Consider the following 23,047-nt stretch of genomic DNA (forward strand, 5'->3'; position numbering starts at 1 on the left):
GAGACCAATAGAATAAGTACTGGGCTTACAAAAGAATAAGTCCCGGGGTCGAGTTGCTCGATTAAAGGCGGTGCTCCAGCATGCCCGCAGTCAAATGACTGAAACAAGTAAAAGAGTAAAAGAGTATACTTACCTACATACACACACACATATATGTATACATATAGTGAAGCACAGGCATAGTTATGTGGTTAAGAGGTTCACATTACAACCACATATTTTCGGGTTCACTTCCACTGCACAGTACCTTGGGTGTCTTCTACAATTGCTCTCAGCTGACGGTCTTGTGAGTGAATTTGGTAGATAGAAACTGCAGGAAGCTCATTGTAAATGTATGAATGTGTGTGTATGAGAGAGAGAGAGAGTGTGTGTGTGTGCATGCAAATGCACACACACTGATAATACTGACAGCATTCCTACACGTGTGTCTCGGTCCTGATTTGTTAGGTTATATCTTCCAGAAAAACGGATATTTTTTAATGAAATTTTTTACAAATAAGCTTCAGATACTTTAGATTCTGATTATATTATTGGAATATATGGTGAAAAATTTGTTTCCAAGGGTGACACGAGGAGTTTTGGAAAATTCACACAGGAGGGCCGACCAATGCTTTGTGAGTGGATTTGGTAGACGGAAACTGAAAGAAGCCTGTCGTATATATGTATATATATATGTGTGTGTGTGTATGTGTTTGTGTGTCTGTGTTTGTCCCCCTAGCATTGCTTGACAACCGATGCTGATGTGTTTATGTCCCCGTCACTTAGCGGTTCGGCAAAAGAGACCGATAGAATAAGTACTGGGCTTACAAAGAATAAGTCCCGGGGTCGAGTTGCTCGACTAAAAAGATGATGCTCCAGCATGGCTGCAGTCAAATGACTGAAACAAGTAAAAGAGTAAAGTGTATACATACTAACATGTCACACATCTAAAAAATGAAACTTGAAATTTCCAAAAAAATTGTTGTGTCAGTATGTATGTGTGCTTACTATTTTTCTTTTTACCTCAGATTCTGATCATCATCATCGTCGTTTAACGTCCGCTTTCCATGCTAGCATGGGTTGGACGATTTTGACTGAGGGCTGGCGAACCAAATGGCTGCACCGGGCTCCAATTTTGATCTGGCAGAGTTTCTACAGCTGGATACCCTTCCTAACACCAACCACTCCGAGAGTGTAGTGGGTACTTTTTATGTGTCAGTCAGGCGGTACTGGCAACGACCTCGCTTGAATCCTTTTACACATGCCACCAGCACAGGTGCCTGTAAGGTAATGATCACGCTCAAATGGTGCCCTTTTACGTGCCACCGGCACGGAAGCCAGTTGGCTGCTCTGGCAATGATCACGCTCGGATGGTGCTCTTAGCACCCTACTAGCACGGGCACAAGTGCCAGTAAGGTGACGCTGGTAACAATCACACTCAAATGGTGCCTTTCATGTGCCACTGGCACAGAAGCTGGTTAACCGCTCTGTCAACGATCACACTTGTATGGTGCTCTTTGCACCCCGCTAGTACGGATGCCAGTTATCGAATGTGATTTTGATTCTGATATAATCATAATTTACACACTCTGAAAAGTATTTGTAGAAACCTCCATTAAAAAAATACCTATTTTTCTGAAAGTTATGAGGAAACAAAACCAACTCATGTGAATTTTCCAAAATTCTTCTCCCCACCCACAAGAAACATTTTTCACAACATATTCCAGTATAATTGGAATCTACAATATCTGAAGAGTATTGGTACAAAATAAAAAAAAAAATAAATATCCATTAGTCTGGAAGACATGAGGAAGCAACACTGGGGGAGGCAGGGCACATGTGTAAGAATGTCACACTGACATTCATTGTTGACATTTGACAAGGAATGCCAATTGCTCTGTGCTTTTGGCAACTTCTGGAATAAACAATTTATTAAAGGTAAGCGTTGGTGACAGGATTTACCATCCTTGCTTCAAATAACTCCACATCCAACTCCTGCTAGCATGGCAAAATGGACATTAAACAAAAGAATATATATATATATATATAACTTATAAACAAGGGAAAAAGAAAAAATTCTAATGCAAAATATGCCGAAAATAGACAAATCGTCAATAACCATATAATTTATCACTATAAGTACGTATTTATCGTTGATGAGGAGAAAATTCTTATGAATTAACTCTGAAATTGGGACCGATACAATAATAACGGTTTACTTCGAGATGCGTACTGATAATAATAAATTATATGGTTATTGGCAATTTGTCTATTTTCAGTATATTTGGCATTAGAATTTTTTCTTTTGCCCTTGTTTATAAGTTGTTTATAGATTTAACCTTTAAAGGTATTTTTTAATATGCTGGCCATTGATAGAATTTTTTTTCGAAATATTTTATCCTATATTAGATGTAAATATATATATATATGTATATGCAGAAAATGAAAGAAAAGAGAAATGAGGAAAGCTTCTAACAATGCAGAAAGTTTTACAAAAAAATGTAAGAAAAAATCCTTTATATTTCGGGCCCAAAGGCAGTCAAAGCTATGTATATTTACATCGATTTTGTTAATTTAAAGGGCTCATGGTTTTCGGTAAGCAGCAGCACCAACTCTCCGACTGTTGGTCATGGTTGTTGTGATGTATTTTCACGTAATGTTGGTTGTGGTAGTGGTGATAGAAGATGGTGCTGGTGGTGTGTTACAGTTGCAGTGATATTCAGATTGAGACAGTGAATCAGTATGGCTTTTTTGAGCTGAACTTTTCCTATCTCTTTGGACGTGTTGCTGCATTTGATGAAGTGTTTGCCGAAGACGTGTTGGTAGCAAGGTGTTCCTTCATTTGGACATGGAATGGTCAGACTGTGCTACCATTGTAATAGTCATAGCATTTGGAGTACTGTATCTGGTATACCATGTATGTATGTAGTCACATGTTTGTGTTGTGAATATGGCAATTCACTAGTGAGCAGAGCTGTTGTTCTGCAAGTGACCACCTCTTTGATAGGTGTTTACTTAGTGATGGTCCCAAATGGGCCAGTAGGATGTTGAGGTCTTTCCTGTGAATGGCCTTGTAAATGACAGAAGTGGCCCTCTCATTAAAGTGGGGAAGATGCAGCTCTTAGAGCGATTCCTATTGTTATGTATATTTGGCTTGTTTGCATATGGAGTTAACAACATGTGTTCGGTATTTGTTGGTCTCAAGTACCTTTAGGAACTGAGCAACCTGGCAGGTGTTGTCATTGCATTTCTTGTATATTCAGGTGATCTTGTTATATACTGAACTTAGCCCTGATGAGGTGGGCCAACTTGTAATCAATGAAAAGATCCTGGTAGGCTGACTTTCAGTAGAACACAGTGTCAATTTTTCCCTCGTCTGTGTTGTTTAATTGAAAGTCAAGCAAGGAGAGGGAACCATCACTGTTTGGGTGTTCAATAGAGAACTTCATGTATTGGCCCATCTCATTGAAATTCTTTAGTATTGTGGAGGCATCCACATAGGATGGGATGAGCATGAGGATGTCGTTCACATACCTGGTGAAGAATGTGCATGATTGACATGTACTGAGTGCTCTCCACCTGTGGATGTTGGAGGGGATAAGTCTGAGGAGGTGACACATTCCTACTTCTTTACTACTCACAAGGGGCTAAACACAGAGAGGACAAACAAGGACAGACAAACAGATTAAGTCAATTACATCGACCCCAGTGCGTAACTGGTACTTATTTAATCGACCCCGAAAGGATGAAAGGCAAAGTCTACCTCGGCGGAATTTGAACTCAGAACGTAACAGCAGATGAAATACGGCTATGCATTTCACCCAGTGTGCTAACATTTCTGCCAGCTCGCTGCCTTAACACATTCCATGGTCAGGTTGACTGAGGGAAGGGCAGAAACTGAGGTGTATAGTGAGGCCACATTTAAGCTGGAGGTATATCTGTTGCATCTGAGGGTGTTGGGTTCAAGACAGTGCAGTCATTGAGTGACCTCGTCCGGGCTGTTGACATGACCTGGTAAAGTAGAGAGATTCTGGACAGGGGCCATGATCATCATCATCGTTTAACGTCTGCTTTCCATGCTAGCATGAGTTGGACGATTTTGACTGAGGGCTGGTGAACCAGATGGCTGCACCAGGCTCCAGTCTTGATCAGGCAGAGTTTCTACAGCTGGATGCCCTTCTTAACGCCAACCACTCCAAGAGTGTAGTGGGTGCTTTTTACGTGCCACCGGCACAGGGGCCAGTCAGGCAGTACTGGCAATGACCTCGCTCGAATCTTTTTACGTGCCACCGGCATGGGGGCCAGTCAGGTGGTACTGGCAATGACCTCACTCGAATGGCAATGACCTCGCTCGAATGGCAACGACCTCGAGGTCAGGTTCCTGCTTATGTCTTGATAAGATGTTAAAATGTAGACATCCTATTGTTGTGTATGGTGAAGATCTTTTTGATCCTTGCTGGGAGTTTACACCGATTACAGATATTTGTCCAGGTGTTGTTGATTGGGTCCTCCAGTACAGTTGCAAACACTTTGCCAAATGCAGCAACATCCAACAGAGAGATAGACGCCTCCATACAAGCCTTGATGAAGAATGCAGGAATTCTGCTTTAAGCATTCCATATAACTTTTTGTGTCTTTGTGGTCTCTATATGGAAATTCATGATTATGGAAAAAGAACAAACTTTTTTTCAATTTTCAAATTTAAAAAAATTTTTTAAAGATTTTTTTTAAAAATCAGAGCTTAAAATACAGACAGTCCAAATTTTGGGCTTAAATCGTGACAATAGACCATTAAATGTGTTTCTGGGGAGAAAGATATTGAAACACATTAATATGTTAGTGACAAAAACAAAAAAAAAAAAAGAAATGAGGAAAGTATCAGGTGGTCATGAGATGTGCTAAAAGCAACAGCTAAGTAGTCATTAGGTCACACACACAAAAATTTTTCTTCTTTTGTTATTTTTCATAATCGTATGAATTCCTGTGTGTAGAACACATATTTGCAAAAATTCAAAAAGATAAAAAAAGTTATGGGGTTATATGGGGTACTTAAACCAGATTCCTATTGCTATGTATATTTGGTTTGTGTTTGCAGATGGAATTAACAACAGATGTTGGGTATCTGTTGGTCCCAAGTACCTTTAGGAACTGAGCAGCATGTATCCTGGCAGGTATTGTCAAAGGCAGCGAGCTGGCAGAATCGTTAGCACGCCGGGCAAAATGCTTAGCGGTATTTCGTCTGCCGTTACGTTCTGAGTTCAAATTCTGCCGAGGTCGACTTTGCCTTTCATCCTTTCGGGGTCGATAAATTAATGTAATTGACTTAATCTGTTTGTCCCCTCTGTGTTTAGTCCCTTGTGGGTAGTAAAGAAATAGGTATTGTCACTGCATTTCTTGTATATCCAGGTGATCTTGTTATGTAAACAGCTGATCTTAGCCCTGATGGGGTTGGGCCAACTTGATCCACTGCCTCAACCTGAAAATCAATAGCTGATCTGAGATGGTCCAGTGGCTCCTATGGATACATAATTGCAACTATGACTGACATATTGTCTGGAAGCCGTTCAGCGATGTGCAACCAAAAGAATACCCTCCATCGGGCATTTGCCATATTCTGAACGCCTTACTTCCCTGGGCATGGACACTTTGAAACCCCGACATCTGGCAGCTGACTTGGCAGACACCCATAAAATTATTAACCATCTTACAAACAACAACTCTGAGCACCTTTTCAAACTCCACCTGTCTTAACACCCGTGGACATATTTACAAAGTAAGAAAACAGCACAGCTCCTTCCATGACTTTCGGAAACATTTTTTCACGCTAAGAGTTGCTGAAGCATGGAACAAAACTGCCAGCATCAGTTGTTCGTTGTCGGAGCACTGCATCCTTCAAAACTTCCATGCTTCCTGAGATTTGCCAACACTACACCTGATTTTCTCCCCTCCATACACACACAAGCATGTATCTGACTCATACACTGTTCGCTTTCCAGACATTTGTACATTACTGCATATACTTTATACGCACTTTTGACAAATTGTGGTGCACCTGAGCACTGTATACAATAATTTCATTATTATTATTATTATATGCTGCCACCACATGTTGGAGAGTTGCTACTGCTGCTGCTGAGCCATTTATATCAGTGAAATCTATGTAAATCTACATATCTTTGCCTTCTTCTGAAGATGGGCCTTTGCACCCAAAATATAAAGATGTTTTGTTTGTAAAACTTTCTGTATTGTTAGAAGCTTTCTTTATTTCTCATTTCCTTCATTTTCTCCTCTGCTACAATGCTTCGAGTGAACTATTTGCTTTCATATATCATCATCATCGTTTAACGTCTGCTTTCCATGCTAGCATGGGTTGGATGATTTTGACTGAGGGCTGGCAAACCAGATGGCTGCACCAGGCTTCAGACTTGATCAGGCAGAGTTTCTACAGCTGGATGCCCTTCCTAACGCCAACCACTCCGAGAGTGTAGTGGGTGCTTTTACGTGACACCGGCATTGGGGGCCAGTCAGGTGGTACTGGCAATGACCTCGCTCAAATCTTTTTACACGTGCCAGTGAAGCGACGTTGGTAACGATCACGCTCGAATGGTGACCTTTTACGTGCCACGGGTGCGGAAGCCAGTTGGCTGCTCTGGCAACAATCACGCTCACAATATCCACATCAGCCCTTTATGAAGTAACAACTTCAACGCAGACCCAGATTCAAGAAAAAATGAAGTTGGAGAAAATACTCGTATATCATCAAGTGTTGAAGAATTCAAACATTTTTTTTTGTTGATACTTAGATAACCTTCTCACTCATAATCTCTTTTGTATATTCTGACCTAAAGTAATAATTTTCACTCTTATTAAGTGTAATTAGAAGACCTGTAGAGTAATTAATAGATATTATCACAAGTGAATTCAATGTCCTGTTCTTTGGAGATGCTGCTTTGCCAAAGAAAAAGAAATGTTTTGAAATAAGCACTAACAGAACCTTTATGCTTTTGGTAAATCAACCCCACTTAGGAACTCACTTATAGGACTATATCACAGTAGAGCAGATAATATTGTATATTAGATATGGAAATGTAAGAGACACTCTAAGGCTACATGGCAAAGTTGAATAAAAGGAGATGCGTTTCAGTAATGCAACCACCTGGAATTTGCATCACTTGTCTGGAACCCCTATCTTGCCCAGGATATTAATCGTCTGGAAGCCGTTCAGCGACGTGTAACCATTTGCCATATTCTGAATGCCTTACTTCTTCCCTGGCCATGGACACATTGAAACTCCGTCTGGCAGCTGACTTGGCAGACACCCATAAAATTATTAACCATCTTACAAACAATAACTCTGAGCACCTTTTCAAACTCCACCTGTCTTAACACCCGTGGACATATTTTACAAAGTCAGAAAACAGCACAGCTCCTTCCATGACTTTCGGAAACATTTTTTCACGCTAAGAGTTGCTGAAGCATGGAACAAATTGCCGGCATCAGTTGTTAGTTGTTGGAGCACTGCATCCTTCAAAACTTCCATGCTTCCTGAGATTCGCCAACACTACACCTGATTTTCTCCCCTCCATACACATGCAATCATGTATCTGACTCATTCACTGTTCGCTTTCCAGACATTTGTATACGCACTTTTGACAAGATGTGGTGCACCTGAGCACTATATCCAATAATTTCATTATTATTATTATGTCAGGTAAAATAAAACACTCGAGGAGATAAATGAGATACCTGTGGGGATGAGACACTTTAAAGGTATTTCACATATGGAGATACTTTGGAGATGTGTATTTAATGTTCAAAAAGTCAGTTAAGAATCTTATCTGGAATTCATTTATTTCAAACTGAAGTTTCAGGTTTGTTTGATATATTTTTTTATAGTACATGGAGAAGGATGTTTGGTCATGTGGCATACTTGTCTTTTGCCACACAGCACATTGGTAAAGTTGAGTGAAATTAAATGACTATAACAAGGGACTGAAAAGCAGTCATGCAAAGCCACCTGCAGTTCTTTACTCTGCAGTGCTCACTCGAATATAAAGAAGAGGTGTTGATGTGGCAAGAGTAAATTTTGAATTTACTGACCAAGTTAGAGACAATCCAAACTTTAATTGAATCATAAGAATCATACACAACTAGCTGTTCACATGATAGGTTAAAAAAGTTGTAGATATTAGGAGAGTTACGTTTTGTCTGTTTTTGTTTTTTTTCAATTTTGAAAATAGAGATTATTTTAAGAAATCAAGATCAATTTTCTCTCTTTTTTTTCTTTTTTTTTTTTCACTTTGATATAAAGATGGCACTTTTAAGATACATTTCATATTGCCATATTCTGAAATTGAGTGAATGGGTGCAGTGAGATTGTTATAAAGATCGTTTCTGAAAATATATTGATACATGAGTACGCTGTTATTCTTTTGTGGTGACTTTTTCAGGTTCAAAAGTGAGAAAAGGTGGAAGGTAGGGGTTGGGGGAGACAACTTTAAGGATCTCAATGTTCAGACATTCACTCAAAGTATTTTTTTTTTTTTGGTTTAAAAAAAAAAAATGAGTGAGAAAATTAATGTTTCTGGATGGAAGAATATATTTCATATTTTTACATCATTTATATTCTAAAGATTATACTGTTTGGTATTACATAATAAATCTTCATTTATAGATTTATGTTAGCTGAAGTTTCATCTTAAAGTTTATATATATATACATACATACATACATATATATATGTATATATATTGTGTAGATTCATAGTCCATACAATGAGGATGCAATATAATAAACCCCAACATCTGGGAAGAAAGTAGGACAGACTCTCAAGGTAGATCCATCTTGCCATCAAGTAGAAAAATGTGAATAAGAAACTGGCATGGTAAAGTATTGCGCAGAATTTGGATAGCATGTCCGTGTATAATATCAGGAGAATTTATAGAAGTTGAGAACAGTTTACAGCAGAAAGAGAAAAAATATTAAATAAAATAGCTTTCATTAAAAAAAAGAAAAACCCATTAGAATACCAGACGTACATTTTTTTTTTTTCATTGTATGACAATCACTCATTACATTGTACTCATTTTACAGAAACCATTCTTCATTTAACAATCAATGAACACATTGTATTTCATTTATTAAACCACCAAAGACACTTCATGTCATTTTACAAAACCACTGTATTGCAATACAGTTCTTCAGAACTGGAAATTCGGATCTTTTCGGTTTGAACGGCAGTTTTTTAAAATAATTTCCACGAAAAACTAAACACTTTTAAACTTCGTATACTGGTAGAATGTGTTTATACAGCATCTTTTTCTCTTGGCTTTATTGAGAAAATTCTATTGTTTGTAAGATATTTGTTGTTTTTCTTTCTTCAATTTCTGCCATTTCAACCAATCAATGACGTCTATTGAGGTAAAAAAAAAAACATTCTGTGCCGTATGAATATGTCCCTTGTTTAAGAAACAGATTGGGTTTATTTACATTTGTGAAGAAAAAAAGATACCCTTCCCCCCACCCCTAAAACAGATTGAAATGCAATAGATCGATACTTGGGTCATAATTATGGGTGACAATTTCATATGGCATCGCTAGAAAAAACTGCCGTTCAAACCAAAAAGATCCGGAAATTTTGTTATTTCTATGTTAGAAGAACTGGGGTATGATATGAACATTTTTTTTGTCACACATTTATCCAACATTTGATGTTCTCACTTGTGACCTACATTTTGTAATATCCTTCAAATGTTACTCCTTTATGGATGCTATTGTATTAAAGTAGACTATAGACACAGTATTCTGTTGTATTGAGCATCATTTCAGCAGTTTTATGTTGCATCTTACTCTTTTGCTTAGCGCTCCGTACACACAAACCCCCTATTTCTCTTTCTCGCCTGCTCTCCTTTTATTTCATTCACAAAAGTGGCACATTAAGTCGCAGCCAATGTTCTAGTACTGAAATACACATAAAACAACCTCTATTCATTAAAGAACCCATGTAATTTTTTTTTTTTAAATCATGTAAAAAAACATGTTGTAAAATAAATCGAAGACTAATAGATACGATTTGAACCCACATAATATCAAAATTAAAATGAAGGATAAGAGTAGTGCAAACAGTTGTAACCAAATGGAATATTTTAACTGTAGTAATTAATATTGCATCTAATTTGTCAAAGGCAAACTTGACCCTGAACTTATTCAATGGACCCTTGAAAGAAGCAACAGTAATGTACTACGATAATTACATTTACTATAATCCATTTCTTTAAAAATTGGCCTGTGTGTAGTCAAAAAGATATCACAGTTTCTATCTGTAGGCACTCTTAATAACCACTCTTAGGCAGAAATGCTCAAAGTGCACTAAAAATCAAAATATATTTTTCAGCTCTCATTTCTGTTAGCAATTAGTAACATGCATTAAAAATTATTTAAATTTTATTTTGACAATAAGAGGTTAAATTTCACAAACATCTTTCCACTTACTAAATAAAGCTAATCCCCACCCTGTCAAAAAAAAAAAAAAAAAAAAACATAGTTGCAGGAGTAACCTTAAGCAAATTCTCTTCAAAACAGTATTGGAATTGTCACTGAGTATATATAATTTCTTTTGGGATAAAGTACATTTTTATCTCAAGAAATAATGATGATTTCCAAGGAAAAATTATCAAGAACTAGTAGAAAACCAAAGGTACTACACTGAGGGTGTGTATGGCGTTATGCAAGTAAACAATATTATGTTGGATTCATCCTTTACGAAGGCAAAGTACTCCAACCATGAAACACACACCAGGTCGTTTGACGAAGGTATTACCAGTTCAATACATACTGTTTAGACTGAACATAATGTGCAGGCTATTGACGGTACTTCACACAATACATTATGAATTTATAACAAAACTAAAGACTAAAGTGCCAAAAAGACAAAAAAAAAAAAGGATAAAGTAGGGGGTTCTTTATATATGGGAGCACAGAATAGAAATGTAAAATTCATTAAAAAATTATCACCACTATTTAGCATGAAGCTTCACAACAGAAATTAAAACTATTGTAAAAGTAATTTCACTATTATTGAAAAATCTATTGTAACATTTTCTCTTTGATCTACAAGACCATCACACTTAAAAGAAAGCATTTTGAAATGCTATCTAGTAATCAATTAAGGATTATGTTCAAATCCCAACAACCCTTCTGAGGTCCAATAAAATAAATAAACAGAAGTTGTGTACAATTTAATCGGCTCTGTTCTTCCCAATAGAGCATGAAAGGAATCTCATTTTGTGAATAGCCAGACCTCAATAAGCAGGGACTGTAAAAGGTGGAGTAGGAGGTCAGCTGGTAAATCAGCAGGGAGCCTGGAGAGCCAAGGGAAGACTTGTAATCTGAAGGGCCCCACTTCTTGAAAAATAAGAAGAACCTAGCTCCCTTGAATTTTGATAGGATTCACCAACTCTGCTGAAACCTCCAGATGTACCTGAAAGCGGTCATGTTCTGCCATGCAAAGTTCTGTTTGGAGGTTCTGGTGATAAGAAACCATGTAGTATGTATTCATGTATTTATACATGAATACAGAGAGAGACACACACATACACATTCAAAAACAATACACATGTCTATCGTTATAAATATTACTGCATGTTTATATATTAGATCAAATAATGTTTGTATTTGAGGGTAGGTGTTTGTGTACGTGTTGATGCTATCCAGCAGCAATTAATTAAAGACCAATTATATAAATAATATTATACAACAGATGTAATTAAGTACAGAGCAATGAGGAACAGCTCCACCATTTCATTTTGCAGACTTAAAAACATATCACATAAACAACACCGATATTATTGAATAACAACAAGAGAAAGCAAAATAATCAAAATATTCACAAACAGATGTTAAAATTAATTAAATATGCATTTGATCAGGAAAATATTTAGAAATATTTTCAAGTAATAATTGGGTAAAAAAAAGTTAGATAATTTATAGTCAGTTTGTAAAGAATGATGGGAAGATGAGAGGGTGGGATCAATTGATCCCTATCTACTCCCAGAAAAAACACTAAGAAATCCAGCATGAGTTTCCAATATAAGAAATATTAAACTAGAATAAATTGATGAATGAAAAAAACGTATAGAATGCTATAAATTGTTTGAAGTTAGAAAGTTGGACAGTCGTGTTGAAACACTTGTTCTTTTTAATTTAAAACTTAATAAATAATTAGCAATTAGACAGCAAAACTGATGTGGAAAAGTGAACAAACACAACAACAAAGACATTGAGTAGAAAAGATTAAAAATATGAAATGAAGCTGAAAGATTTTTTGGATTAGGTAAAGTAAATTAAAGATATAGAATTGCTGCTGAGGAGTCAGTATGGTGCAAGGTTCATATCCTGTGACCGACATTGCATGGTGTGTAAGGCAAAGACACGAAACGTTCAAACCTGTCAACGTCTGATGAAATAATGCCATAATAATAATATGTACCTCAACATTGTTTTTCAACTAGCTAGAAATAACAGTCAAATCTCCTTTATATGATACCCTTTTCTTTTACTACCTTAAACTTAAAAGAAAATGATTAGAAAGCATTTGAAAGTTTTATTTAAGGTTAGAAAGCAACATGGCTAGATACAGGAGTGCTGTATAATAATATTATGAAATGACATTTCTTTAGCAAGCAATACTGAGTTCAAATCCCCCTCTAAGAAAAAAAATAAACAACAAAACATGAACTTGTGATAGGCTGGGATCCTATTCAACAGAAAAAGATATCTTTCAATTAATATATTTCCCAGAGCTGAGTCTAAAAAAGATTACTGTATTCTAGACATGAGGGTCACATTTTTCATTAGTCAATGTTAACGCTAGAGATGGGTTATCTATAATAAACTTAATATATTTTTGTCCTATAAACGTAAAAATAAAATAAAGGCTATATGTGGTCAACAAAGGCTGGGTATTAGTACAGTTGTTAGTGCATCAAATAAAATGCCTTACAGAATTCCTTCTAACTTTGCACTCAAAATTCAAATCTCACCAAGATCATCTTTGCTTTTTTTTATTCTTTCAGAGTCAATAAAGAAAGTACTGATCCAGGGCAGTGGACTGATGGAACGGTAAGTTGATTTGTGTTACTTGTTCTAGCTCTGTTCAAATCCTGCAGTACTCTACTTGGGTTTTAGACTGAATTTATGGCCGGGTTTAATTCCATTACCACCTGGTCTTTGGATGCTTTCAATAGGGGCCACTCTGTTAGAAATCGTTCAAACTAGGTCTCTAGTTTAAAGAAACTTCCATACCTTCTTCTCACTAGTCTCAGAGGCTCTGTAAAGAGCCATGAACGCTACCTTCCCTCTTGACTAAAAGATGAAGTAGTAAAGTATGTGAAAGTGCTGACAAGTTGTGGTGCACCTGAGCACTGTATACAATAATTTCATTATTATAACAAAATAGCCTGAAAAAATTTTGCAGGGATGCTCACGGCTGGAATTATTTTATTCAAAGTTTTGCTAATTTAAAGCAGTGGGGTGGGGTGGGGGAGACCCTACATGGTCTAGTGATGTTTAAAATCAACAAAATTTTTAAATTACCAAATCACTTATAGAACAGATATATTAGATGAAGTGGTACTGAGTTTCTCTGTTCAAAGAAAAAGATGGGATGGTTACAACTGGAATGTCCTTGATCATAAGTCTGATCAATTAGGATAGGAGCAGGAGTGGGTGGGTGGTGCTACACAATAGCAATAAGGAGAGAGAGGAAATTTCAAATACAGCAAACTCTATGAGGAGGAATCTTAAAGTTAAAGAAACAGAAACAAAGCACAAATCAAGAACTGAAATGTGTTGGAGGAGGAGGGGCTGAAACAAGGACATCCTTATTGAGAAGAAGGAAATAAACATAACAGGAAATATGGTGGGAAGGGAAGAGGAGATGAGAGCATTAGAAAAAGGAAAGATGGTAAATTATTACGGAGATTACAAAGTTCCTAGAAATACAGCAAAAAACTTTAGGTGACGCCAAATAAAAACTTAAGAGAAATTCAGTCAGTTTTATTTTTAACATTTTTTTACTTTGAATTATTCATTTTTGATGTATAGTTGTTATAAATATTATTATTATTATTGCATTTTGTTCAGAGTTTATCAATGTATTCATATTATGGATAACTGTGTGCTAATATCAATGTATCATTGGTACAACATGGTGCTTAGCTTATCACCATCCACACCATCATAAATTATTATTATTACTATTACTATTAATTTACTTGTATTGTACCACCTGTAAAAATCTCAGACTAAAAAGTAATATATATATATATATACACATATATCTATATAAAATAAAAGAATGAAAATTAGAGACGCCTACATTTTGTATTGATTGTGTATGTGTGACTGAGTGCATATGTGTATACAAAAGTAAATGACATTTGTTTATGATGTACAAAAGGTAAAAATAATCAAGACAACAGCTCATCTGTTTGCAAAGTAGTTTTCTGTTATTTTATATATGTGTGTATATGTGTGTTAGAAACCAGGGAAAATAGCAAAGACAACATTAATGGGCAACAGTTTAAGTTCTACAGATATAAAATATGGTTTGATAGAAGAATACAATGCATTCTCATGTTCCCTTTTGCTTTTCTGCCCTTCATTCTTGCTCTCAATCAGTCACCCATAAACTTTTACACTCACCATTTCTTGCCTTCTACTTTTTTTTTTTCTTTCTATACTTCTTTCAGAAACAAACACACGTTCACATATTTGCTTTCCTTTGCTAAATGATATTTATTTTCTAAATCCATCATACCATACATACACAACATATGCAAACATACAAAGACATAGGTTCATTTATAACATAATTTTTTTTTTTATTATTCTTATATCTCCCATCTACTTACTCTATAACTTAGTTATACGACAAAATTCATGTTTCGTTGTGCATTTTTACCTACTCTCTCTTCTACGGTACTCTTCAAATCAGTTAATATTTAAGATTTGTGAGCTTAGAAACATTATTATTGTTTTTGTTTTTTTTTTTTGAATTTTTATGTTGTATATAAGATTTTGATTAAAGAGCCCTGTTGAGTGACATTTTAAAAAACCTTTCTCAATAGATACAGGTAACAGGGAAACCAAAACCAAAATTGCACCTTCCCACACTCTTTCACTGGCCAAAATTCAACAGGTTGATCTAGAATAGGTTTATATATATCTATGGTGTATGTATATAGAAATGCATACATACATATGTGTGCACAGGTGTACTGCATTTATGTATGTGTATGTCTACATAATTATATATACATATATATATATATATTTATTTATGTATATGTGTGTGTGTGTATACATAAAGATATATCTGCATATTTACATTTACAAGCACCTGTATTTAGAAGTGAACATTAATATATATATATATAAAGAATACATATATACACATGTGTATGTATATATACAACCATACAAAGAAATATTCATATTTATATGTATACATATAAAAGTGTGTATGTGTATATATATATATATATATATAATATATATATATATATATATATATATATACCAGAGTAAACACATAAATGTGAAACAAGGTGGAAAAAAGAGTACTCAAATACCAGTGGTAGAGTAATATGCTTTATTTAAAGCAGCAGAAAATTCAACTGCTTTAAATAAAGTATATATATATATATATGCACATGTATACACACACATGAATAAATATATATAAACATATGTGTATAGACATACATATATAGGTGTATCATTTGATATATACAATTTACAAAAAAAGCTACTAATAGTTACATGCTGAAGAGATACACTAATTTGGTAAATTTACATAAGGTGCAATGTGTCTCTGAGCATATGGCCTAATGGTAAACATTAAGCCTCAAAGATTGCTTGGGGATATATGGCATGTTATACAAATCTGCCAAATTATTGTATCTCTACAGCATGAAACTATTAGTAGCTCTTTTGCAAACTGTGTATATTAAATGATATTTATCTCTCACTGGAGATCCTACATCTAATGGAATAGTAAGCAATATATATATATACATATATATATTATATATAGAACTATATATATATATATATACATACATACACAAATATATACATACATACACAAATATATACATATATATCCATGCACACACATATACATATAGATATATAAACATATATACACACATATATATACATATATGTGCATATACATATATATATGTATACACACATACAGCCACACATATATATGTATATATATGTATATATACATATACATAGGAGTGGCTGCATGGTAAGTAGCTTGCTTACCAACCACATGATTCCAGGTTCAGTCACACTGCGTGGCACCTTGGGCAAGTGTCTTCTACTATAGCCTTGGGCCAACCAAAGCTTGTGAGTAGATTTGGTAGATGGAAACTGAAAGAAGCCTGTCATATATGTGTGTGTGTTTGTGTTTCTGTGTTTGTACCCCCGCCATTGCTTGACAATTGATGGTGTGTTTACGTTCCTGTAACTTAGCGATTCAGCAAAAGTGACTGATGGACTAAGTACTTGACTTACAAAGAATAAGTCCTGAGGTCGATTTGTTTGACTAAAGGCAGTGCTCCAGCATGGCTGCTTTCAAATGATTGAAACAAATATATATATATAGATACATATCCATATACAATATATATTAATATAAATATATATAGTACACAAATACCAGCGGTAGAGTAATATGCTTTCTAAACAAAACTATCAGACACACACACACATATATATATATGCACACATGTATATGCACATAGACATTTACATATATACAGACATATATACAAATATACATTTATATGTACATACATATATACATAGATATATACACACATGCATATATTTATATATATAAGTATATATATGTATACCTATACATGCATATACATATGTGTATATATATATATAAATACACACATACACACGCATGAAAAATATGTATACATATATATATATATACATATATATATATATACATATATATATATATATACATATATATATATATATATACACACACACACACACACAAACATATATATATATATATATATACACACACACACACACAAACATATATATATATATATATATATGATGTTAGAAAAAAACAGGCTCTCCTATATTAGGTAACATAGTTGGTAGATTATTATTATAATTATTGATAATATAATACTATATAATAGTCTCATGATTGCTAGATTTCATGATTTCATGCCAAATATGGATATTTGAATCTAGCACTCATCACCAATAACTGGATGGAATAGCATTATCTGGGCTCATTGTCTCTAAAAACCTCAAAGTATCAAAATGTCCAAGCAATGTCATTCCATTCTACCATTTCTGATGCTTGCAAGATTTGAACCCCTTTCTCCAACATGAAACCATTCGCAAGTTTAGCTATCATAACACGATAATGATATACATCTATATATATATAAATAACATACAAATATATATACATATATATTTATATATATAAATATAGAGAAATACGTATACTATGATACATACATCAATGTATAAATATGTATGTATGTAGATTCATACACATATATACACACAGACATATGTGTGTGTGTATGTATATGTATATATAATTATAAATATACACATCCATATACTTATATGTATACACATACATGAACTGGAATCGGTTAACTAACCAAAACTTTAAGTCACACAGGACTGAATGAAACAGTTTTAAATAATAATAATAATAGTAATAATAATGATAAGTTTTTTGTGTGTATCTATGTACATATATATATATATGTTTGCGTGTATGTTCCAAGATTTGACCACAACTGTCTGTCTATATATATATATATATATATACACACAGTTGTGGCCAAATCTTGGAACATAGGTCTGAAAATTAGAATTTTTATATTAAATGCTCAAATTATATTTGAACCAAATTGTACTTGGGGATAACAATTTTAATTTTTAAAAATGTTCCAGACTTTTGGCCACCGCTGTATATATATATATACATATATATATATGTGTGTGTATGTATTTATACATAAAGACATATGATGTTGTAAATGTTTGTCTTCATACGTACACCTGTAATTAATAGCCATACAAAAACAAGTACGCAACTACCTGTCTGTTTCTCTCACAGTGTGTGCGTGCGTGTGTGTCTGTGTGCATGCAGATGTATTTATATATATATATATATACACACATATATATTGACAGGTAGATAGATGCACATACATACAGGCATACATATTTACATATGCTTGTGTATTTGTGCATGTGTATGTATGTGTGTGTGTGTGTATATATACACAAATATATAAATAAATAAATGCATACAAATATATCTATATGCATGTATATATATATATATATAAGTATATGTATGCATATATATATATATGTATATGTATATATATATGTGTGCATATGTATATAAGTATATGTATATATATATGTGTGCATATATATGTGTATGTATGTATGCATATATAAACACACATCAGTCTATACAATATACACACATATATATATACATATGTGCAAATATATACGTACGCACATATTTGTGTTAATTGAATATCTTTTTCTTAACTAATTACAAATGAATTTAGTAGAAGAATATTTCTTTTAAACAATTTTTTTTGATTTTTTTTTTTTAGATTTTATATGCAAAAAACCATTTCGATTCTATTAGTTGTTTCCCCTGATTTATTATACCACCTGTATAAAATTGTGAAGCTCGTATCTTCTTCCGCTAACAGACAATGCAGCCACATAAATCAACTTCCATAAGAAAGGAAACCTGGTCTTAGACTTAATTTAATTATTTGAGACTGATCTGATTGCAAGATTGCGACCAGCAGACTTTCTATCATTCCCTATGTTGGTATTGCCACCATATATTCTTTAAGAAGATATTATCAAGTCTGCTGGTCCTATCATTGCACACCAGTATGACATGTTCACGAAATATTCCCATGTCCAATCAATTTACTGAATTTCAGTTCATTTACAGTTCACTTTCTTCAGCGTTAATGTTCGCGATGTTTGTCAGTCCATGCATTGGCGCTAAGCGTAGTTTGAATTCAGTTGGTTGTCGAGTCTTGCTAAGATCAAGCCACAATCGTGCCGGGTCAGCTTGTTTGGTGGTGGTGGTCGTGGATGAAGGAAAAGTGATTGCAGATGAAACTTGTGTGTCTATGGATGACGGCTGATCTGAAAGAGCGTGTTTGTTTGCGGCAGTTGATGTTGGTTGTGTTGGTGTCTGTATCGATGTTGTTGTTGTTATACTAGTTCCTTCTGAATTTGTCTGCTGGTACGGGCAGGGACTGCTGTTAGTGGAGCTTGCCAACATCCTTGTGTTGACTGGCAGTGTTGTTGCTGAAGTAGAACCTGTCTGAGCATTCGCAGCGGCAGCAGCAGCAACACAGCCCTCTGTTTCAGGGAAAATGTCTGTACAAATGCCACTTTCTGGAAGATAGAAAAAAAAAAAAAATTTTAAATACTAGTAACCAATATTTTGGAATGAAGATATAATTATTGATAGCAGTTTATATATAAATACATGTACATACATACGTACATTATGACTGCCCCCTCGTTATCGAGTATGGCCATTGCATGAAGCTTAACTGTTACTGGTGCTGTGATCGAATGTGACTTTTTAGCCCAGCTAAAGATCTACAATGTCTTGTACAAAATTGGCAACTAAAACCTTTACTGGTAATAGCCGGCTGTAGTTGTAACTGGGCTTCATGTACCTTTGCATGTCGTTTAAGTCCTCCTGCCGAATTACACTATCTTCCATATGCATACATAGATACATACATTCATATATATATTCTTTCCTTTTATTCTTTTACATGTTTCAGTCTGTCAAGTGATGTTGGGGTGGGGACAAAAACAGACACACAAACACACATATACACGACAGGCTTCTTTCAGTTTCCATCTACCAAATCCACTCACAATGCCAAGCCCAAGGCTATAGTAGAAGACACTGGCCCAAGGTGCCACGCAGTGGGATTGAATCCGGAACCAGGTGGTCGGTAAGCAAGTTACTTACCACACATCCAAGGTGACAACATAAATGCAAAACAAGGTGGAAAAAATAGTATCTGACTACCAAAGGTAGAGTAATATACTTTTAATTAAAGCTGCAAAATTATCACGCAGCTGTTAATCACAGTTTCATGTTCCTGTTTGTCGGACGGTTTAATGAAAATTGAATTAAGATTGTTCAGGTACATGTAATACATCATCATCATCATCGTTTAACGTCCGCTTTCCATGCTAGCATGGGTTGGACGAATGACTGAGGGCTGGCGAACCAGATGAAGTGGTAATATAGTGTGATATAATTCAAATATGCAAATGAAGCACTCAAATTTGATTATATGTATGTGTGTGGTGGATAGACAGATAAATTGATATTTCATGCATTTGATTTTTTTTTGTTTGACTTCTGTTTTTCAATGTTAGCAGGGGTCAGGATGAGGAGTCAAGGGAAGATTTTATGATCAGATGTTCCTTCTTTTACCAACTCCCAATTGTTTTCATGAAAAGGATTTTTAAAATTTATTTCAGAGGTTTCGAAAGTGCAGCGTACTGTCAGCATGGGATGTCAACAATTACCAGCACTTTGCTCAACCAATGAAGTGGTAATATAGTGTGATATAATTCAATATCAGTATTCACATACATTCACACATACATATATAAACACAATGTAAATTGAAGGCAATTTAAAAAATTAAAAAATTGTGGGGAAGAGACTTGTGAAGTGTCAGATGAAAAGTGAAAGTATATTAGTGCCAAAGGCCGCGAGCTGGCGGAAACGTTAGCATGCCGGGCGGAATGCTTAGCGGTATTTCGTCTGTCGTTACGTTCTGAGTTCAAATTCCGCCGAGGTCGACTTTGCCTTTCATCCTTTCAGGGTCGATTAAATAAATACCAGTTATGCACTGGGGTCGATATAATCGACTTAATCCGTTTGTCTGTCCTTGTTTGTCCCCTCTATGTTTAGCCCCTTGTGGGTAGTAAAGAAATATGTATTAGTGCCAACAATATTGGCTTTTGAAGAAAAAGGAAAATATATCAATCTTGAGTAAGGGGGCTCTTTGCATTGAAGCTGTAATTAGAACGGATTGCATGGAACAGAATGACTTGGAAGGTACCAAATGATTATTCTCTACAGGGAGCTGGAAGTAAAAAAAAAAAAGGAATAACATTTTACCATTTGAAGAATTCATTGACCGTCGATTGAAATGTGGGCTGTCTGCATTTGCATTGGAACTGAGTATCATGTTTTCAAAGGCTAAATTGAGAGAGTTGAGAAGTCCGTGACTTGTAGATTGACCACTACTTGAGGAAGATGTGCTACTTAGAGAGTTGATTGAGAGAGGTCGTTTGGCACCATCTCGGAAGTGGTCAACTGAGGAGACTGCAATGGAATTACGGGAACGTGCTGGAACAGAAAGAGAGAAAGAGAAATATAGAGAGTTAGAACTTTTTCTTCGATACAACCTAACACACACCACACCACGCAAGTAGACAAACAGATCTATCTCTGCATGCATTTTCTTTCCTATGTCGGCACCTCAGTGTAACCAGAACCAAATTTGAAACCAGCATGTGTGTGTTTTAAATTACCAAACTAATACTACATCACAAGGGTTGACGAAATATGGCGGATTGCTCTGACACCGAGTGGTATTAGGGCCACAACCCAGCAGACGGGGCTCTCTGCTGAAAATCCTTGGAGTGTCTGCTTCGGCAACTGGTGACTCCTCGGTTGTTCTGTCCCTGCGTCTGCGGACAATCTGCGGCAAACAAGACGTCTCCACATGCGGGATTGTTGGAGACCGCTTGTGAAATGCACATATTCCCACGAAACTTCTTCCATGAGTAGAAGAAGCCCAGGGTGAATGTTGCCACAAGTACAAGTAAGTAGTAAAATAATACAGAATATATATTAGGCACAAAACCACAAATCTGTGGGAAAGGAGACAGTCAAATACATTGCCTTTATTTTATCAACTCTAACAGGGTTTCAGCTCAAAACATAAAGATCTGTAACTGGAAATTGCAAAACATTTGGCAGGTTGCTCTATTACAGGGATTCCCAAACTGAGGTAAATTTACTACCAAGGTGCAAATATCCTAACTTTTTTAATATTACTAGGATTTTATAATAAAATAATAATAATGAAATTATTGTATACAGTGCTCAGGTGCCCCACAACTTGTCAAAAGTGCATATAAAGCATATGCAGTAATGTACAAATGTCTGGGAAGTGAACAGTGTATGAGTCAGATACATGCTTCCGTGTGTATGGAGGGGAGAAAATCAGGTGTAGTGTTGGCGAATCTCAGGAAGCATGGAAGTTTTGAAGGATGCAGTGCTCCGACAACTAACAACTGATGCCGGCAGTTTGTTCCATGCTTCAGCAACTCTTAGCGTGAAAAATTGTTTCCGAAAGTCATGGAAGGAGCTGTGCTGTTTTCTTACTTTGTAAATATGTCCACGGGTGTTAGATGGGTGGAGTTTGAAAAGGTGCTCAGAGTTATTGCTTGTAAGATGGTTAATAATTTTATGGGTGTCTGCCAAGTCAGCTGCCAGACATCGGAGTTTCAAAGTGTCCATGCCCAGGGAAGTAAGGCATTCAGAATATGGCAAATGCTTGATGGATGGTATTCTCCATCTTCTTTCTGGAGTAAAAATATGTGCCAGTTATGTAACAGGATAAATTTAATTAACAATATACACATCCCCCTTTGTGGCTTTATTACTTTATGCTACCATTTCTACAAACACCTGGCCCTCAAATAAGAATAACATATCAACAAAGGAAGCTATAAGTAGGAATTGTCAGTAAAAGACTTACCAGCAAATTGTCCAGAAGTGACTAAGTTTTCATTTAAATTATAATCTGCTTTCAGGTCAAAACTTGGCTTACTTCCCATCCCCATTGAAGCCATCTCAGTTTTTCGGCTTTCTGTTAAAAATACA

General features: G+C 35.3%; 1 protein-coding gene across 3 annotated transcripts in view; it reads right to left on the minus strand.

The window, feature by feature from the left end:
• Positions 1-18,612: 18,612 nt before the first annotated feature.
• LOC115212855 (puratrophin-1-like) overlaps positions 18,613-23,047 on the minus strand; it is a 402,149-nt gene continuing 397,714 nt past the window's right edge. For all 3 annotated transcript variants that reach the window (XM_036503619.1, XM_036503620.1, XM_036503621.1), the window contains 3 exons: positions 22,923-23,033; positions 21,272-21,502; positions 18,613-19,506 (listed from right to left, as the gene is read on the minus strand). In XM_036503619.1, the coding sequence (XP_036359512.1) occupies positions 19,046-19,506; positions 21,272-21,502; positions 22,923-23,033 (803 nt within the window). In that variant the 3' untranslated portion in view covers positions 18,613-19,045. The remainder of the gene's footprint in view (positions 19,507-21,271; positions 21,503-22,922; positions 23,034-23,047) is intronic.

The sequence above is a fragment of the Octopus sinensis genome, linkage group LG6 (assembly GCF_006345805.1).
Source record: "Octopus sinensis linkage group LG6, ASM634580v1, whole genome shotgun sequence".
Classification (NCBI taxonomy): Eukaryota; Metazoa; Mollusca; class Cephalopoda; order Octopoda; family Octopodidae; genus Octopus; species Octopus sinensis.